This window comes from Adiantum capillus-veneris, chromosome 12 (assembly GCF_014529385.1).
Source record: "Adiantum capillus-veneris isolate H3 chromosome 12, ASM1452938v2, whole genome shotgun sequence".
NCBI lineage: Eukaryota > Viridiplantae > Streptophyta > Polypodiopsida > Polypodiales > Pteridaceae > Adiantum > Adiantum capillus-veneris.
The window spans coordinates 27,790,706-27,805,738 of record NC_140942.1 but is presented as its reverse complement, the minus strand read 5'-3'; the positions used below and the strand labels follow the sequence as shown (position 1 = coordinate 27,805,738).

General features: G+C 43.2%; 1 protein-coding gene across 1 annotated transcript in view; it reads right to left on the bottom strand.

The window, feature by feature from the left end:
* Positions 1–10,614, bottom strand: part of LOC147445494 (small ribosomal subunit protein eS7-like) — a 47,019-nt gene extending 36,405 nt beyond the window's left edge. Inside the window, exon 1 of the mRNA XM_086525005.1 lies at positions 10,461–10,614. Coding sequence (XP_086381131.1) covers positions 10,461–10,535 — 75 coding nt within the window. The 5' untranslated portion in view covers positions 10,536–10,614. The remainder of the gene's footprint in view (positions 1–10,460) is intronic.
* Between the last annotated feature and the right edge of the window lie 4,419 nt (positions 10,615–15,033).

The following is a 15,033-nucleotide window of genomic DNA, read 5'->3' as shown; positions in this document are numbered from 1 at the left end:
AATCGGCATGAGTGTGGAGAAAAATCTTGGTGTTCTTTTGGTCACGTCAAAACATATTCAACCTTTATCCATCGTTCAACTCTCTCCCAAAAGAATGAGTAAAGAAACTGAAGTTCATCAAGTACAATCTCTGAGTCCTTCATTTATCAAAGTCGCTTTCTCAGCCCAGTAGTCAACCACGGCGTAGTTCTGGTGGTACCAAGGGATTCCGAGTAAAACGTCACTCGCGTGCCCTGAACACCCCTGTCATTGGAAACGAAGTTTGCCAATGCTCTGTGTAATGGCAACATCCCATCCGGGTGCCGGTTGAACTACCTCCGCTTGTGGCGTCAGTCTGTCGAGCGTAATTTCCAAATCGAGCGGCCAATTCCAAGTGAAAAGAAGTTGGCCTTGGCTCCTTCAAACGAGCTTCCTGATCCTTCACTTTGCCCCAAAAGCGGCAAAGTTTGTACTTTCATTCATTAGATTTGGTGAAGGTCCTATGCCATGTGGTACCAGTTATGCTTTTCTATCTGCCTTTTCTGCCACGTTCCTCAGCTGCTCTCGAACTCTCTGGCCTGTAGTCGTCTTTATCATCCTGTTCGTTCTGTGCCTTTTTAGGGCACTTCGCGGAGATATATCCATGTTCCCCGCATCCAAAGCACTTCCCCTCTCTGATGAAGCAAGCTCTCTCCTCAGGAGTAAGCCTGGGTCGTGCATCCTTTTTTCTCTGGGTTGCCCTTTTTCTTTCTACTTTCATTCCCAGAAGTCTGTTCGGCTCGTTGTGTCATGGCCTCATCTGTGGGGTAGGTCAGACTGCCAGAGTGAATGGCAAAGCCCCGCTTCGCATGACTCATCAACTCCTGAATAGAAGCTGACTTCTGTTCCAAGCAGTGATCTCGGATCTCTGTAGGTAGACCCAAGGTAAACCGCTCAATCTGTTCTCTGAACAAGATCTTCTTGAATGAAGAGGCGGGTAGAAAAGAGCTCCAGAATCTCTCGCAATAAGCATCCACTGTATCCCTCTTGGTCATCCGAAGATGGTTCCAAGCAGCTCATATATCACGTTCATACTCTTGCGTCAGCCAAGAAGAAATAAAAAGCATCTTCAATTTCAGCCATGTAACTGGTGCAGTCTTGCTTAATAGAAGCGTGGACCACCAAGTACGAGCATTCCCCTTATAGTAAGAGGCAGCTCTCCGAATCTTGGAGTGCTCTAAGTAGCGTCTCCCCGTGAAAACAATGTCAAACTGCTGTATAAAAGACAAAGCCTTCGAAGCATCTATGTATCCTGAAAAAGTATCAAACTTGATCGAGTGGCCACCTTCCTTAAACTCTCGGACTTTCTTGCTTTTATCTTCGAGAAAGTCATACTGGTTGGCTTTGTAAAAATTCTTCTTGTTCGCATAAAAGTTTCTGTCATCGAAATCTGAGCTGTTTGTAGACGAGTCCTCAATAGAACTGTCAATCTCTGGGCGAGATTTAGCCTTCTTTGCCTTTTTCTTGCCCTTTCGGAAGCTTTGTTTCTTGCTTCGCTTTTTGCCTAGAGATATTGGCCCCAAAGACTGGCGCCCATTACGGTATTTCTTTTTATATTAATCAAATCAAAGTACAAGAGAGCGGTTAGGGTTTCACTCTCAGACTCTGCGTCCAGATGCTCTGAGAAGTGAGGCCCTCACCACTAATTTAAAGGTTACAAGGGATGCCCAAAAGCAGAGCCCCAAAAGCTTTTAAAATAAAAAGCATCAGTTCTCTCTCTCTCTCTTAGAGTCTTTTTCTCTTTTTTTTTTTTTAAAAAGCAAAATTCGTGTCGCTCATCATTTTCCCAATTTTTTTTATTTTTTTTAAAATTATTTTTAGCCTCCGCGATTTCCGAAAATTAGGGTTTCTGGCAAAAATTAGGGTTTCTGTTGTCCGCCACGTCATCACTTTGTGACATACCCCCCTCTTGAAAGCATTGTAATCCACCGCGATTACGCCTGCAATACCGACAAAAGCCATAAATCGTCTTAGCAGACACTGACTGTTAGTACCTACGTACTAGGAACACACATCTAGCACATGCACGCAATCGACAGTCACATCACACGACATCACAAGACATCACCAGACATCACAGGACATCACATGACATTCAATATTCATTCGCATCTTAGACCATGATTTATCGGCAATGTAGCTAGCAATCACATCTAGGTCCAATCGGGACCTCATCGATGTCCGATTGACTAACCCCTATTGCAACCATGTCTATTCGAGATCAATCAGACCAAAATGCTGCAGTCATTTCGTCTATCAGTTCCTGCACTCACAAGAAGTCAAGAACAAATCAGTATCATAATCAGGAATTCCATTTCATAAAGTCATCCAGCAAAATACTGTCAGCTCTCAGTATCCCTGAAGCTCAAAGAGACATCAGTGACTTTAGTATCAAAATTGAGGCATCTGTTGACAAAGGAGCGGAGTAACTCCCCTCTTGTGCATCCCACTGCACCAGATCTTCGGCAAATCTTCGGCCAAGCTGAGTTTCTGGGTTCCGTTTGGAGTTGACTATGCTAAACCAAAACATCGAGGTAAAGTTTCACAATCCGAGGAGTATCCGCTAGGTCCTGCTCCTCCATCCACTTCGCATCAAATGCAGGAAAGTTCTTGAACTAAACAAAGAACCGCCTTCGGACTTTACCTTTCTTCGTATCATTATGTGCCAAAATCTGTTCAGGAACAAGGATCTCCTCGTTTTCTTCCACTGCGGGTTACTCATCAGGCACATCACCCTTAACGCGGTTCAAGAGACTCACATGCAATGCATTGTGAATCCTCCAAGTATCTGGCAGTTTCAATCGGAAGGAGACATCATTCATCTTTTCAGTAATCTGGAAAGGTCCGTAGTATCACATACTAAGCTTTGGTAAAAGCCTCTCCTTTCCCTTTTTCTTTCTTAGGCGTGAGAGCACCCAATCATCCTCCTTCAGTTTCAAGTCGCAACGATGGCGATCCGCTGCCTTTTTCTGTCGTTCTTGAGACTTCTGCAAAGTCTCGCGAACCTTGGCAAAAGCCGTATCCAAATCTCGCGAATATTCATCCGCTTCCAATATCTAATCTTTCGTGCTCAAGAAGGATGGAACCTTCGCAGCACTTTCAACAATCTCACATGGCGTCTTCCCCGTCGAAGAGTGTATCGTGTTACTGTAGGCAAATTCCACCAAAGATAGGTTCTTTTCCCATTGAGTCTTCTGATCCGAGATACAAGACTTCAATAAATTTAAAATCACTGAATTGGCAATCTCAAATTGCCCGTCAGTCTGCAAGTGGAACGATGACGAGAACTGCAACTGCGTGCCAATGTTCTCCCAAATTGCCTTCCAAAACAAACTCATAAATCTGGGGTCTCTGTCGGAGACAATCGTCTCAGACGTGCCATGTAATCGGAAAATCATCATGATCATTCTGTGTTCTTGGGAGATCAAAAATGAAATCCATTGTAATACTTTCCCAGGGGTGGGTGGGTACGGGTAAAGGCTGTAACAATCCCTGTGCCTTATGCCTGTCAAACTTGACCTTCTGGCATACCAAGCAACTACGCACAAACTCTTCCACATCCTTTTCGAGTCTCAGCCCAAAGAAGTATTTCTCTAACCCCTTCATGGTGGTAGCAATGCCGCGGTGACCCGTAAAAGGTGGACAGTGGCATTCAGTCATAACCTTTTCCCTCAACGGCTGTGTAACGCACAACATAGTCTTTTTCATCAAGTAGCCTTCCCGAAGGGAGTATCCAGCTACTGTCTCCCCATCCCGTATCCGTGTGAAAATATAAATATGTATCTGTGGCATATTGATCGACCATATCCTCGAAGCTCCTATGATGTATCGCGGAAATAGCTAGAACCAACGGTTTCCGAGACAAAGCATCTGCCACCACATTCTTCTGTCCCTGCACATGGACAATCTGGAAGTGGAACTGTGACAAGATGTTCGCCCACCTCATCTGCTTTTCGGAAAGCTGCTTCTGTGAGAAGAAGTAGCGCAAACTCTGATTGTCTGTAAAGACAGTAAAATCCGCTCCGAGTAGGTACTGTCGCCACTGAGTAAGAGCATGGATAACCGCCAAAAGCTCTTTCTCATAGATCTGTGCTGTCATCTCAGGCCTAGAAAACAAACGGCTCTCATAAGCTATGACATGGCCTTCTTGCATCAAGACCGCACCCAGACTACGACCACAAGCATCACAATATACTTCAAATGACTTCTGCAAGTCCAGCAAAGTCAAAATAGGTCCCGTAGTCAATTTCTCTTTCAATGTCCGAAAGACAGTCATCTCTGTGGGTCCCCACGAAAAAGGTACTCCTTTCTGTGTCAAGGTATACATAGGGGAAGCAACCTCTGTAAACTTTCGTATGAACCGCCTGTAGTACGAACACAGTCCCAAGAAGCTTCTAACTTCATGGACATTCCTCAAATCGGGCCAATCACGGATAGTCTCTATCTTGGCCGGGTCCATTTGCACTCCTACTGCTGCTGACACAGTGTCCCAAAAAAGTGTATCTCTGGTAGGAAAAATTCACTTTTCTTTTTGCATTAATCACTAACGTGTGATCTCGGAATGCCTGAAAGACTTGAAGCAGATGATCTCTGTGTTCTGCCTCATTCTTGGAGAAAACAATGATGTCGTCAAAGAAAGTGCCAACAAATAGCCTGTACTCTCGAAAAATCATGTCCATCATCCGATTAAATGTCGCAGGAGTATTGGTTAAGCCAAAAGGCATCACCAAAAACTAAAATAACCCAAAAGTCGTCCGAAAAGCAATCTTGTAGACATCTCCTGGCGCTATCCTGATCTGATGATATCCACTCTTCAAGTCAATCCTGCTAAAGCACGAGGATCCCTGTAACTTGTCGAGTATATCATCGATCCTAGAAAACGGAAATCTGTTCTTGATAGTGATTTCGTTGAGAGTGCTATAATCGATGCACATTCTCCAAGATCTGTCTTTCTTCAAAACCAACAACACTGGAGAGCAATACTATGAAGTACTAGGTTGGACAAGACCCTTTTCCAAGAGGTCTTTCACTGGGTTCATAATCTTTTCATTCTGTACTCGGCTCACACGGTAAGGTGGCCGATTCGGTGGCGTGCTTCCAGGTATCAGATCAATGGTTTGATCTTCAGGCCCTCTGAAAAGCAATCGGCATGAGTGTGGAGAAAAATCTTGGCGTTCTTTTGATCAGGTCAAAACATATTCAACCTTTATCCATTGTTCAGTTCTCTTCCAAAAGAATGAGTAAGAAACTGAAGTTCATCAAGTACAATCTCTAAGCCCTTCATTTATCAAAGTCGCTTTCTCGGCCCGGTAGTCAACCATAGCATAGTTCTTGTGGTACCAAGGGATCCTGAGTAGAACGTCACTCGCGTGCCCTGAACACCCCTGTCATTGCAAACGAAGTTTGCCAATGCTCGGTGTAGTGGCAACATCCCATCCGGGTGCCAGTCGAACTACCTCCGCCTGTGGCGTCAGTCTGTCGGGCGTAATTCCAAATCGAGCCGCCAATTCCAAATGAAAAGAAGTTGGCCTTGGCTCCTTCAAAAGAGCTTCCTGATCCTTCACTTTGCCCCAAAAAGCGACAAAGTTTGTACTTTCATTCATTTGATTCGCTGCAAGTCCCATGCCATGTGGTACCAGTTCTGCTTTTCTATCTGCCTTTTCTACCACATTCCTCAGCTGCTCTCTAACTCTCAAACCTGTGGTCATCTTTATCATTCTGTTCTTTCTGTGCCTTTTTAGGGCACTTCGCGGAGATATATCCATGTTCCCCGCATCCAAAGCACTTCCCCTCTCTGATGAAGCGAGCTCTCTCCTCAGGAGTAAGCTTGGGTCGTGCATCTTTTTTTCTCTGGGTTGCTCTTTTTCTTTCTACTTTCATTCCCAGAAGTCTGTTCGGCTCGTTGTGTCATGGCCTTATCTGTGGGGTAGGTCAAACTGCCAGAGTGAATGGCAAAGCCCCGCTTCGCATGACTCATCAACTCCTGAATAGAAGCTGACTTCTGTTCCAAGCAGTGATCTCGGATCTCTGTAGGTAGACCCAAGGTAAACCGCTCAATCTGTTCTCTGAACAAGATCTTCTTGAATGAAGAGGCGGGTAGAAAAGAGCTCCAGAATCTCTCGCAATAAGCATCCACTGTATCCCTCTTGGTCATCCGAAGATGGTTCCAAGCAGCTCATATATCACGTTCATACTCTTGCGTCAGCCAAGAAGAAATAAAAAGCATCTTCAATTTCAGCCATGTAACTGGTGCAGTCTTGCTTAATAGAAGCGTGGACCACCAAGTACGAGCATTCCCCTTATAGTAAGAGGCAGCTCTCCGAATCTTGGAGTGCTCTGAATAGCGTCCTCCCGCGAAAGTGATGTAAACTGCTGAAAAAAGACAGCCTTCGAAGCATCCAAGTATCCTGAAAAAGTATCAAACTCTCTCGTCATCTCTCTTTGCTCCGCTTGAGTAGGCCGAGACGGGCCATACTCTCTGCCAGAATCTTCGTTGTGATCCCAGCCCGCATCTCCAGATGTAGAGGGAGTCGACTGATCATTGCCTGAAGCCATAGGTGCCGCGGAAAAAAATTCGGGGATCGGATTTTCCGTAGAAGAGAAATCGGCCGTGCTCTGATACAACTGTAACAGACTTGGACACTCCAAGTCAAGAATCAACCGCGACAGCACCAAACAACCACTTCAAAACAAATCACAGATCACAATAGATGTACGCTGGCCCGACGGAGTTCCGTGCCTAGAGATATTGGCCCCAAAGACTGGCGCCCCTTTCAGAATTTCTTTTTATATTAATCAAATCAAAGTACAAGAGAGCGGTTAGGGTTTCACTCTCAGACTCTGCGTCCAGATGCTCTGAGAAGTGAGGCCCTCACCACTAATTTAAAGGTTACAAGGGATGCCCAAAAGCAAAGCCCCAAAAGCTTTTAAAATAAAAAGCATCAGTTCTCTCTCTCTCTTAGAGAGTCTTTTTCTCTTTTTTTTATAAAAAAAAAAAAGCAAAATTCGCATCGCTCATCATTTTCCTCTTTTTTTTAAAAAAAAAATTTTAAAGCCTCCGCGATTTCTGGAAACTAGGGTTTTTGACAAAAATTAGGGTTTGTAGGAATTTTAGGGTTTCTGGCAGAAATTAGGGTTTCTGCTGTCCGCCACGTCATCACTTTGTGACAGTCTACTCTTTAATAGGATCGGTATGCTTTCAGAAAAGCACACGACTGATGCTCTAATACCATTGTCACAAGACGGGCACCACATGCCAATAGAATAGAACAGACTGAATAGCTTTAAGGCTAATAAGTGCGGTCGGCGGGCCCCGAAGATACTTCAAATAAAATTCCATTAGTCTCTGGTTTGCTTTGTCTGCTCTTTGGTAGGACCGGTATGCTTTCAGAAAAGCACACGACTGATGCTCTGATACCATTGTCACAAGACGGACACCATGTGTCAATAAAAAAGAACAGACTAAATAACTTTAAGCCTGAACAACACGGAGTGGCGGAATTCCATCCCAGAGAGTATTGGCCCCAAACCTTGGCGCCCCTTTCGATATTTCTTTATATTACATCAACACAGTACAAGCCAATACTCCATACTCTGCACCTTCTCCAGGAAGCATGCCAGAGAATGAGCCATTAGCACATAGACCCTTAGCTTATGAAAAGCAGTTTACATGAAAAGCCGTCAAACTCAAAAGCTTCTGGTCCAAAAGCAATGCCAAAAAGCTGCGAGCGTAAATCATGGAATTCCGTACAACTGCCATGTCCGCACTGTCAGTGCGTTTTGGAAAAATCTACCACATCAACACTGTCAACGAAAAATCCGAAAACTGTCAGTGGAAAATCCGAAAACTGCCACATCATCGGTTGCTATAAGCTTGGACACTCTAAGCGAGAAATCAATAGCAACACACAAACAGAAACTTCAAAATCACTGAACTTTAATAGAGTCGACACGGCACGGGAAAGCTCCGCGCCCAGCAGCATTGGCCCTAAAGATTAGCGCCGCTTTCGGTATTTCTTTATTATTGATCACATCAAGGTACAACTCCCGAGGGTCCTTTGCTCTCAAACTTTGCGTTCAGATACTCTGCAGAGTGAGGGCTCTTTTGAACTTACAAGGGATGCCCAAAAAGAGAACCCCAAAAGCAATCAAGTTCAAAAGCACTTTCTCCAAAAGCTAGCGCTCAAAGCTGCAAAAATTGCCAACATAATTTATGAAAATCCATAGTCATCTCATCCGTCCAGAAGTCTTGATACACCTAGATCACTGTATAGCCATCTCATTCCGCAGGAACTCTTGATGCGCTCACCGCAGTATCCAGTCATCTCATGCATATGGAAATTTTGATGTACTAGAATCTTATTTCATCATTCATCATTCCTCATCCATCATCATCATTCAATTTCAAAACAAAATTCATCATTCTTATCTTGAATCGACGGATTCATTCTTGAGCTGTCGCCGCTCCCAATTGCCTTCATATGCAAATTCCTCACCATCTCATCCTCAATTTCACCTGCAAAATAGGTAAAATTTTAAGGAGATGGCTCACCTCGTTGCAAAAGAGTGGATGCCCAGCTCCATGCTTCCCAATGCATACAGTTGCACGTTCTTCGCTCCTATTTTCGATTATCTGTACACAAACAACCAGATTGTCAACGCATCAGTATCGCTATCGTTCATCTTCTGGTCAAGAGCTCTGTCCGGCTCTTCCTGCGAGTAAAGCTTCCGCTGTTCTACGCTCATCTGTCCTTTTAACTTTCCTCCCGTCGTGAGAGGAGAATCAATGGCCTCACGCCATCTCGAGTGAATCTTAAGTAATTCTTCAAGTATTTCGCGGTCTCTCGAGTACTTGATCAATCTTTTCACACACATCTCAACCTGAAGTTGACACTTGTACTTCGCTCTAGCAAACTTCTCCGCCGAAAAATTTGCCAAAATCTTCATTCTTTTCTTCAAATCCCACGCCAAGATTGAACTTTTCTTTGCCTTCTCGCTGAGAGGTGTTATCTCATCAGATTCTCCACGGGAACCCATGCAACTTCACCTCTACGTTCTTGCATGTACGCGTCTTCTCCTCCACTACTCAATTTGACAATCCACACCCCCTTTGCTTTACTTTAACAATATCCACAAGAAGCAAAAAAAGCTAGCTCTTCAACAAGTTGTATGTGGATGTTGAATATGCAAAAGAGTTCACAGATACTTTTCAAAATTTAGATAGAGTGGAGTAGTACATTCTAGAGATGTATGAGCTGACGAATACAACTCTAGATAAATAAGAAGCAGAAATGCCGATAGAGGGTGGTTGAAGGTGCGCAATGCCTTGATTCTCTATAGAAAGCGCGAGTAATAGCATCTTTGTCAACAATCTTTCTTGACCTAAAACCTCTTTAGGTTCTTCCCACCATGAAGCTAAGGACGGTTCAAGGCACATTATGCCTTGATTTACTTTTGTTTGAAGATCGCAATAGCTCTTTCTTCCACAATTACCTACTGACAACAAAGATGGTTCCTTGTGAGCACGTGTTGCAATTTCATCAACTAAGGGACCGAGAATGCTTCATGACTTAGTCCCGACCCTATGAGATTGATTATCCTTAATGAACTTGTCTATAGCATGCCTAAGTACTAGGATATGAATGTTTGGTGCCCAATTGGTGCCTCCAATCTTTATTCAGTCTTAACATCACTAATTTTGCTTTAGTATGCCCTTTCTAGACTATTTAGAACGTTTCCTGTATAGGGGGATTGTGCTTGGCGGGGATAGATAACATTCCTCAAGTTGTTATGAAGCTGCAATACATCAAGCACATTTAATTTTCTCACCTTGTTTAATACATATACGACCTATGATGAGATACAAGTCTCGAGCCACAAAGGGCACCCTCTAGCAACTTATGCACACTGGTTCAAGGTTGCAAGCTCTCAAATTTCACGACGTTACATTCAGCTGCAATGTGGAAGACATCTTACTTTCAAGGCGAATGATCTGGAAAAACAAGCCATGTTCATTTTTGGTAAAGTCCCTCATCATTTTGCCTTATGAAATAATTTTTGGAGCTGGTATAAAAGCTAAAAACGTCCGATCTTCAACCACCTTTCCACCTTTTGTACAGTTCAATAAGGCAACATTCACCAAATTTCCTTCTAGCCTATCACAACGATGTGAGGTGGACGTCTCTACACAAAGCTTAAGATTTAGTTGTTATCCAATTCGTTTTACAATCCTTGAGGCGGCCACTAGTGGTCTTCAATAATAAGGATTCCCACAACTCTTGATAAGTTTTCATGCATCGATCAGAGAAAGAACATATGGCAGTCCCCATCAAGGGAGCCACGAATACCTCGGTAATGCAATGCCTGTGAAGTCGTCGCGCGCACGCACACACATACACACACACACAGAGAGAGAGAGAGAGAGAGAGAGAGAGAGATCTAACCTGAGCTACAGACTCCTCGAAATCATCAGGCTCGAGGCCCTTCTCCTTGTGGATTTTCCTCCGCGCGGTGAACATGGCGGCGATGAAGCTGCCGTCTAAACGCAGTAGCAATAGCAGATCAAGGTTATCATTCAATCCTACTTGGCCTTGTGTAGGGTTCTTTTGAAGAATCCTGACCGTTCGTATGCATCGACGAGTCGACGACTTTACATAGTATAAATCTTTCCAACAAAATTACTAGAACTAGTACTACTAGTCTGTCCGGCCTCCCGACTATTTGACACCCCTCTTGTCAAGTGGGATCAACGGTCCACGATCTTCGAACGATATGGACCGTCCGTTTATTTTGAAGAATAAAAGATTCCGATCGGTTGAGCCCCCCCGACTCGAACCCATATCGATCGGTTGAGCCCCCGCGACTCTCCGATTAAGCTATCGCGCGCGACTTGAAATGGAGGTGTGAACATAGAATCATATAGCAAAAATGACGAGGTGGGGATATGCTTGTCCCGTCTTGACCATATCTATTTTTTGGATCCATTTTTTAGCATTGCCCTTGATTGATATTTGCTGGTTCATTGACTCCTAATGTTTTGTGTCTGAGAACTACTTTGTTTCCCAACTTCCCACCAAGTTTCATCATTTTGTGGATTCATCTGAAGTGAGACATTCAGGCAAGCAATTTTCATGACCTTATAGGTTTACTACTATCTAGACCTTGAGTGATACTTCTCTTGATCCTTGGGTTTTGCACACTATTTGATTCCCTTTTGTCTTGTACTTCTTCTGGATGAAGCCACTAGAAGTTCCAAATGCTACTCTAGTTAGTGGGTTAGCTTCGTTTTCCCTTCCCAAGCCCCATGTCATAGTGTTTTTTGGAAGTTGAATCATTTTAGCATTGGTTAAATAAAAAATGACCGTTTGCAGACTAAAGTACCAAATCACTTGGTTTTAATGATTTTATGATCCATTTTGTGCCTAACTTGCATGGCCAGTCATCCTTTGATCTGTTATTTTGGTGTTCTTGGTGCAGTGTGGAGCATATACAAATGTTTTTGTAGGGTTAATGATCATACCTGTCAAATCTAGTGTAGTAAGGGCTACTATAGTGATCGTAGCAGGCAAAAACACTGTAGAACTCTCTAAACTTCTCTAGCTCTCTCTCTCCCTCAGTGAATGCAAATGAGCTTTACTTGCCCCATTCATATTTACCTACATTGCTCATATCTTTATGTTCATATCACTTGCGTTTCAAACCGTTTCTCATTTGGGTGTTTGATCGACCAATGGCCTTTAATCTGCAATTTTGATCCTTTTAAAAGTTGGCTCAAAATCCGTCCGGTGCCATATTTTGCCATGTTTGAAGCCCTTGCTTCAAAGGTTCAGTGTTTGCTTTCAAAAGTCAATTTTGTTTTTCCTGGCTCGACCTATCAGTTTTTTTATTTATCCTTTTTAGTTTTTTATCTATTAAAAATAAAAGAAAATTATCCATAATTATTATTAATTGACCAAAATTTTTGCCAAAATTATTATAATCCCTCATATATACATACTCTCAACCTGGCATCTTATTTTTCATGAATGGTGTCAACATGGCTCATTATTATGCCTTCTAAGAGCTAAAAAGCTCTAAAAAAGTATGTTTAAAAGAAACAAGAAAATATTATATACATAATGATGATCATCTTGTTCCTCGTCTCCCCCCTTCCCATCATGAGTCGTCCCGGACGAACATGTTTCAAGGTGCATGGGTACGAAGTAAGTGTCTATGCATAGCCATATATTGTGGCTCTAGGATGCCAAGGAAGATAGGCATGGTGTAACAAAATGCGGTGCAAGATGTGGGTTTTTGGACTGTATATTCAGGGGATGTTGATGGTGAGGTTGGTTTGAAGCTTCATAGTCCAAACAAAAGAAGTTGAAGAAGATACGTTGTGAGCGGGATGGAAACACACACAATGCCTCTATAACAACCCAACACACACTCTTGGGAAGATACACACACACACACTATGGGGCACCACTCGGCTTACACAACCCACCTGGCCGAGATAGGGAACACACCGATGGAGTGAGAGGAGAGAGACTATCCACTTGCCCACTCCACACAGAGACACATACACACTCACACACACTCTCTCAATTCATCTCAAAGGAGGCAAATTGTTGTTTTTTAGACTCAATGAAGCTCAACCCAACACCAATGGGGCAAATAGTTTACACAGTATTGAGGAAATATACCAGATACAACCACAAAGTTAAGCAGAGGCTTCACTCACCGAAGAAGATTACACACAAAAACAGCAGAAAATATGTGAGGAATTTGGCAAAATGGAGAGCGCCATTGCGTCCGGAACGCCCAAAAACCCCACTCTTCAATGTCAAAGTGCTCAAATCCGACCTCGGATGAGCAGTTTAGGGCCAAAAAATGCTCTAAAAACAGCAAAAACACACTTGCGGCTGTTCCTCCTCTCTTCTCCATGTTTTTTCTGGTCTTCTCTCAGTTTTTTCAGTTCCCACACTTAGCTTTATTAGTTGGGCACCCTTGGCCTTTTAGATGACCTCAAACGGACCCCGAACAGGCCAAAAACTGACCTCGCAATGCATAGTTGTCACCTTTTTGCATCATCCGCACACCTGGCACTCATTTCTTTTCAATAATGTGTCTCGCAACCACGTGAAGTGGCCCCAAAAAGTGGTCCTAATGATGACCTTTTTGCATAACTCTCACAAGAAAACACCCACGTTGTGTCCGTCCTCATCCGCATGCAAATATTGACCCCGTTCGCCCTCCTGACGCCACTAGATGCCATCTGACGCACCTGCTTACCTCATGTTGTCGGCCCGTGGATAGCTTCCTCAAGAATTTTTACGCGCTACCAACTCCTCCTTATTGTAGAAAAAACACACTGGTACTGGTAATATTGAAAATCGATGCACTATGTACACCTTGTCCTGCCTGTACACATGTGTGCCCCACGTAACCACCTGGCTCTAGAAAATGGGCAATCCTTTATTTGATGCACCATGCATGTGTACGTACATATGCGCAATCCCTTGCTCCAAAAAACTCCTGACATAATTTGCCCACCCCCTAGCCTACTAGAGCATTCATGCTCAGCAGCAGCACTAGTAGATGCTCATTCCACCTGGATCAAAAGGCCAAATACATATCGCATGATTCACAAGAAGCATCATAACACCACACCTACATTTGTCAACAATCAACCAAAATGCACCATAGGCATATCCAACTAACACATCCACCTTGTCTGGAGTTCCAAAAGCATACATATTGCATGCCACATTCAACCCAACCGATAGAGACAACTCAAGTGACTCATCACCTGGCATCTTGGCTTCACCCCGGGGGATTCACTGTGTTTTTCTGTACGGTACCACGTGAGTGTACAATAGGGGGGGTTTTAGATTTTGTACATAAGCGTATACAATAGGGGTAGCCCCTCATTAATTCATACTCATACCGTACACATAAGGGAGGGGGGGGGGGGGGGGGATGTGGGGGGGGAGGGTGGTCACATTGGGGCTACATTCAACTACCCTGAGCCACCTTAAATACATTAGTAAGCCTCTCTCTCTCTCTCTCAGCTATTGTCTACTGTCTTTTATCTTTGATATAATTTAATCAAGTGTCAATATATGGTTCTCTAAGAGGGGATAACAAATTTAATCTCTCTCTCTCTCTCTCTCTCTCTCTCTCTCTCTCACACACACACACACACATCGATGAATACTTTCATGTCGTGGTGAAAGTAAGGGCAAACTTGAAATTCTCTCGTTTTCTTGGTCAAAATTAGAAGCTTTTGTCGGTAATTACACTAAAACTTATGTAAATTTCCTCGTAGCCAAGCTCAAACCCCTCTAATTTGTCACAATTCCCAAAATAGCCTTCAAATTTTTAAAATTCCCAAAGTACCCATGTATCTATTTTGATCGGATTGATCAAACTTTTCTAATTTTTATTTCTTTTTGACAATTGAGATGCATTTTGAGTGGTTAGCATGTAATTTTTCACATATTACCTCACAAAACAAGCGATTATGTCCACAAAGATAACACATAAGTGTAGTTATCAACAAAATGTCAATTATTGAAGAACAAGAATACATCCTAATTCCTCTCTGTCATGCCACACATTGGCTAGAGAGAGAGAGAGAGAGAGAGAGAGAGAGAGAGAGAGAGAGGTATGGATAATGTTAAAGTTGGTATTTATTATGCTAGTTGAAATGTAGAAATGACAAAGTCTCGATGAGAGAGAGAGAGAGAGAGAGAGAGAGAGAGAGAGAGAAAGAGAAGGAGAAGAAGAAGAAGAGTATTTTAACGTTGTAGGAAACTATCCCTAGAGATCTCAAAGATCTATTTGACGAGGAGAGTTGAACTCAAGACCTTTTATTCAAGAGGAAAATGGTGTGAGAGAGAGGGAGAAATGCTTGCAGGTATGTTGCACACATTTTAAAAAAGAGTTATTTTGCCGAATCACGAAAGATGCAGTTGAATAGCAGGATGGACGCAGGTGGCTGCAAGAGCCAGGATGCGGCGGCAAAGGAGTGCA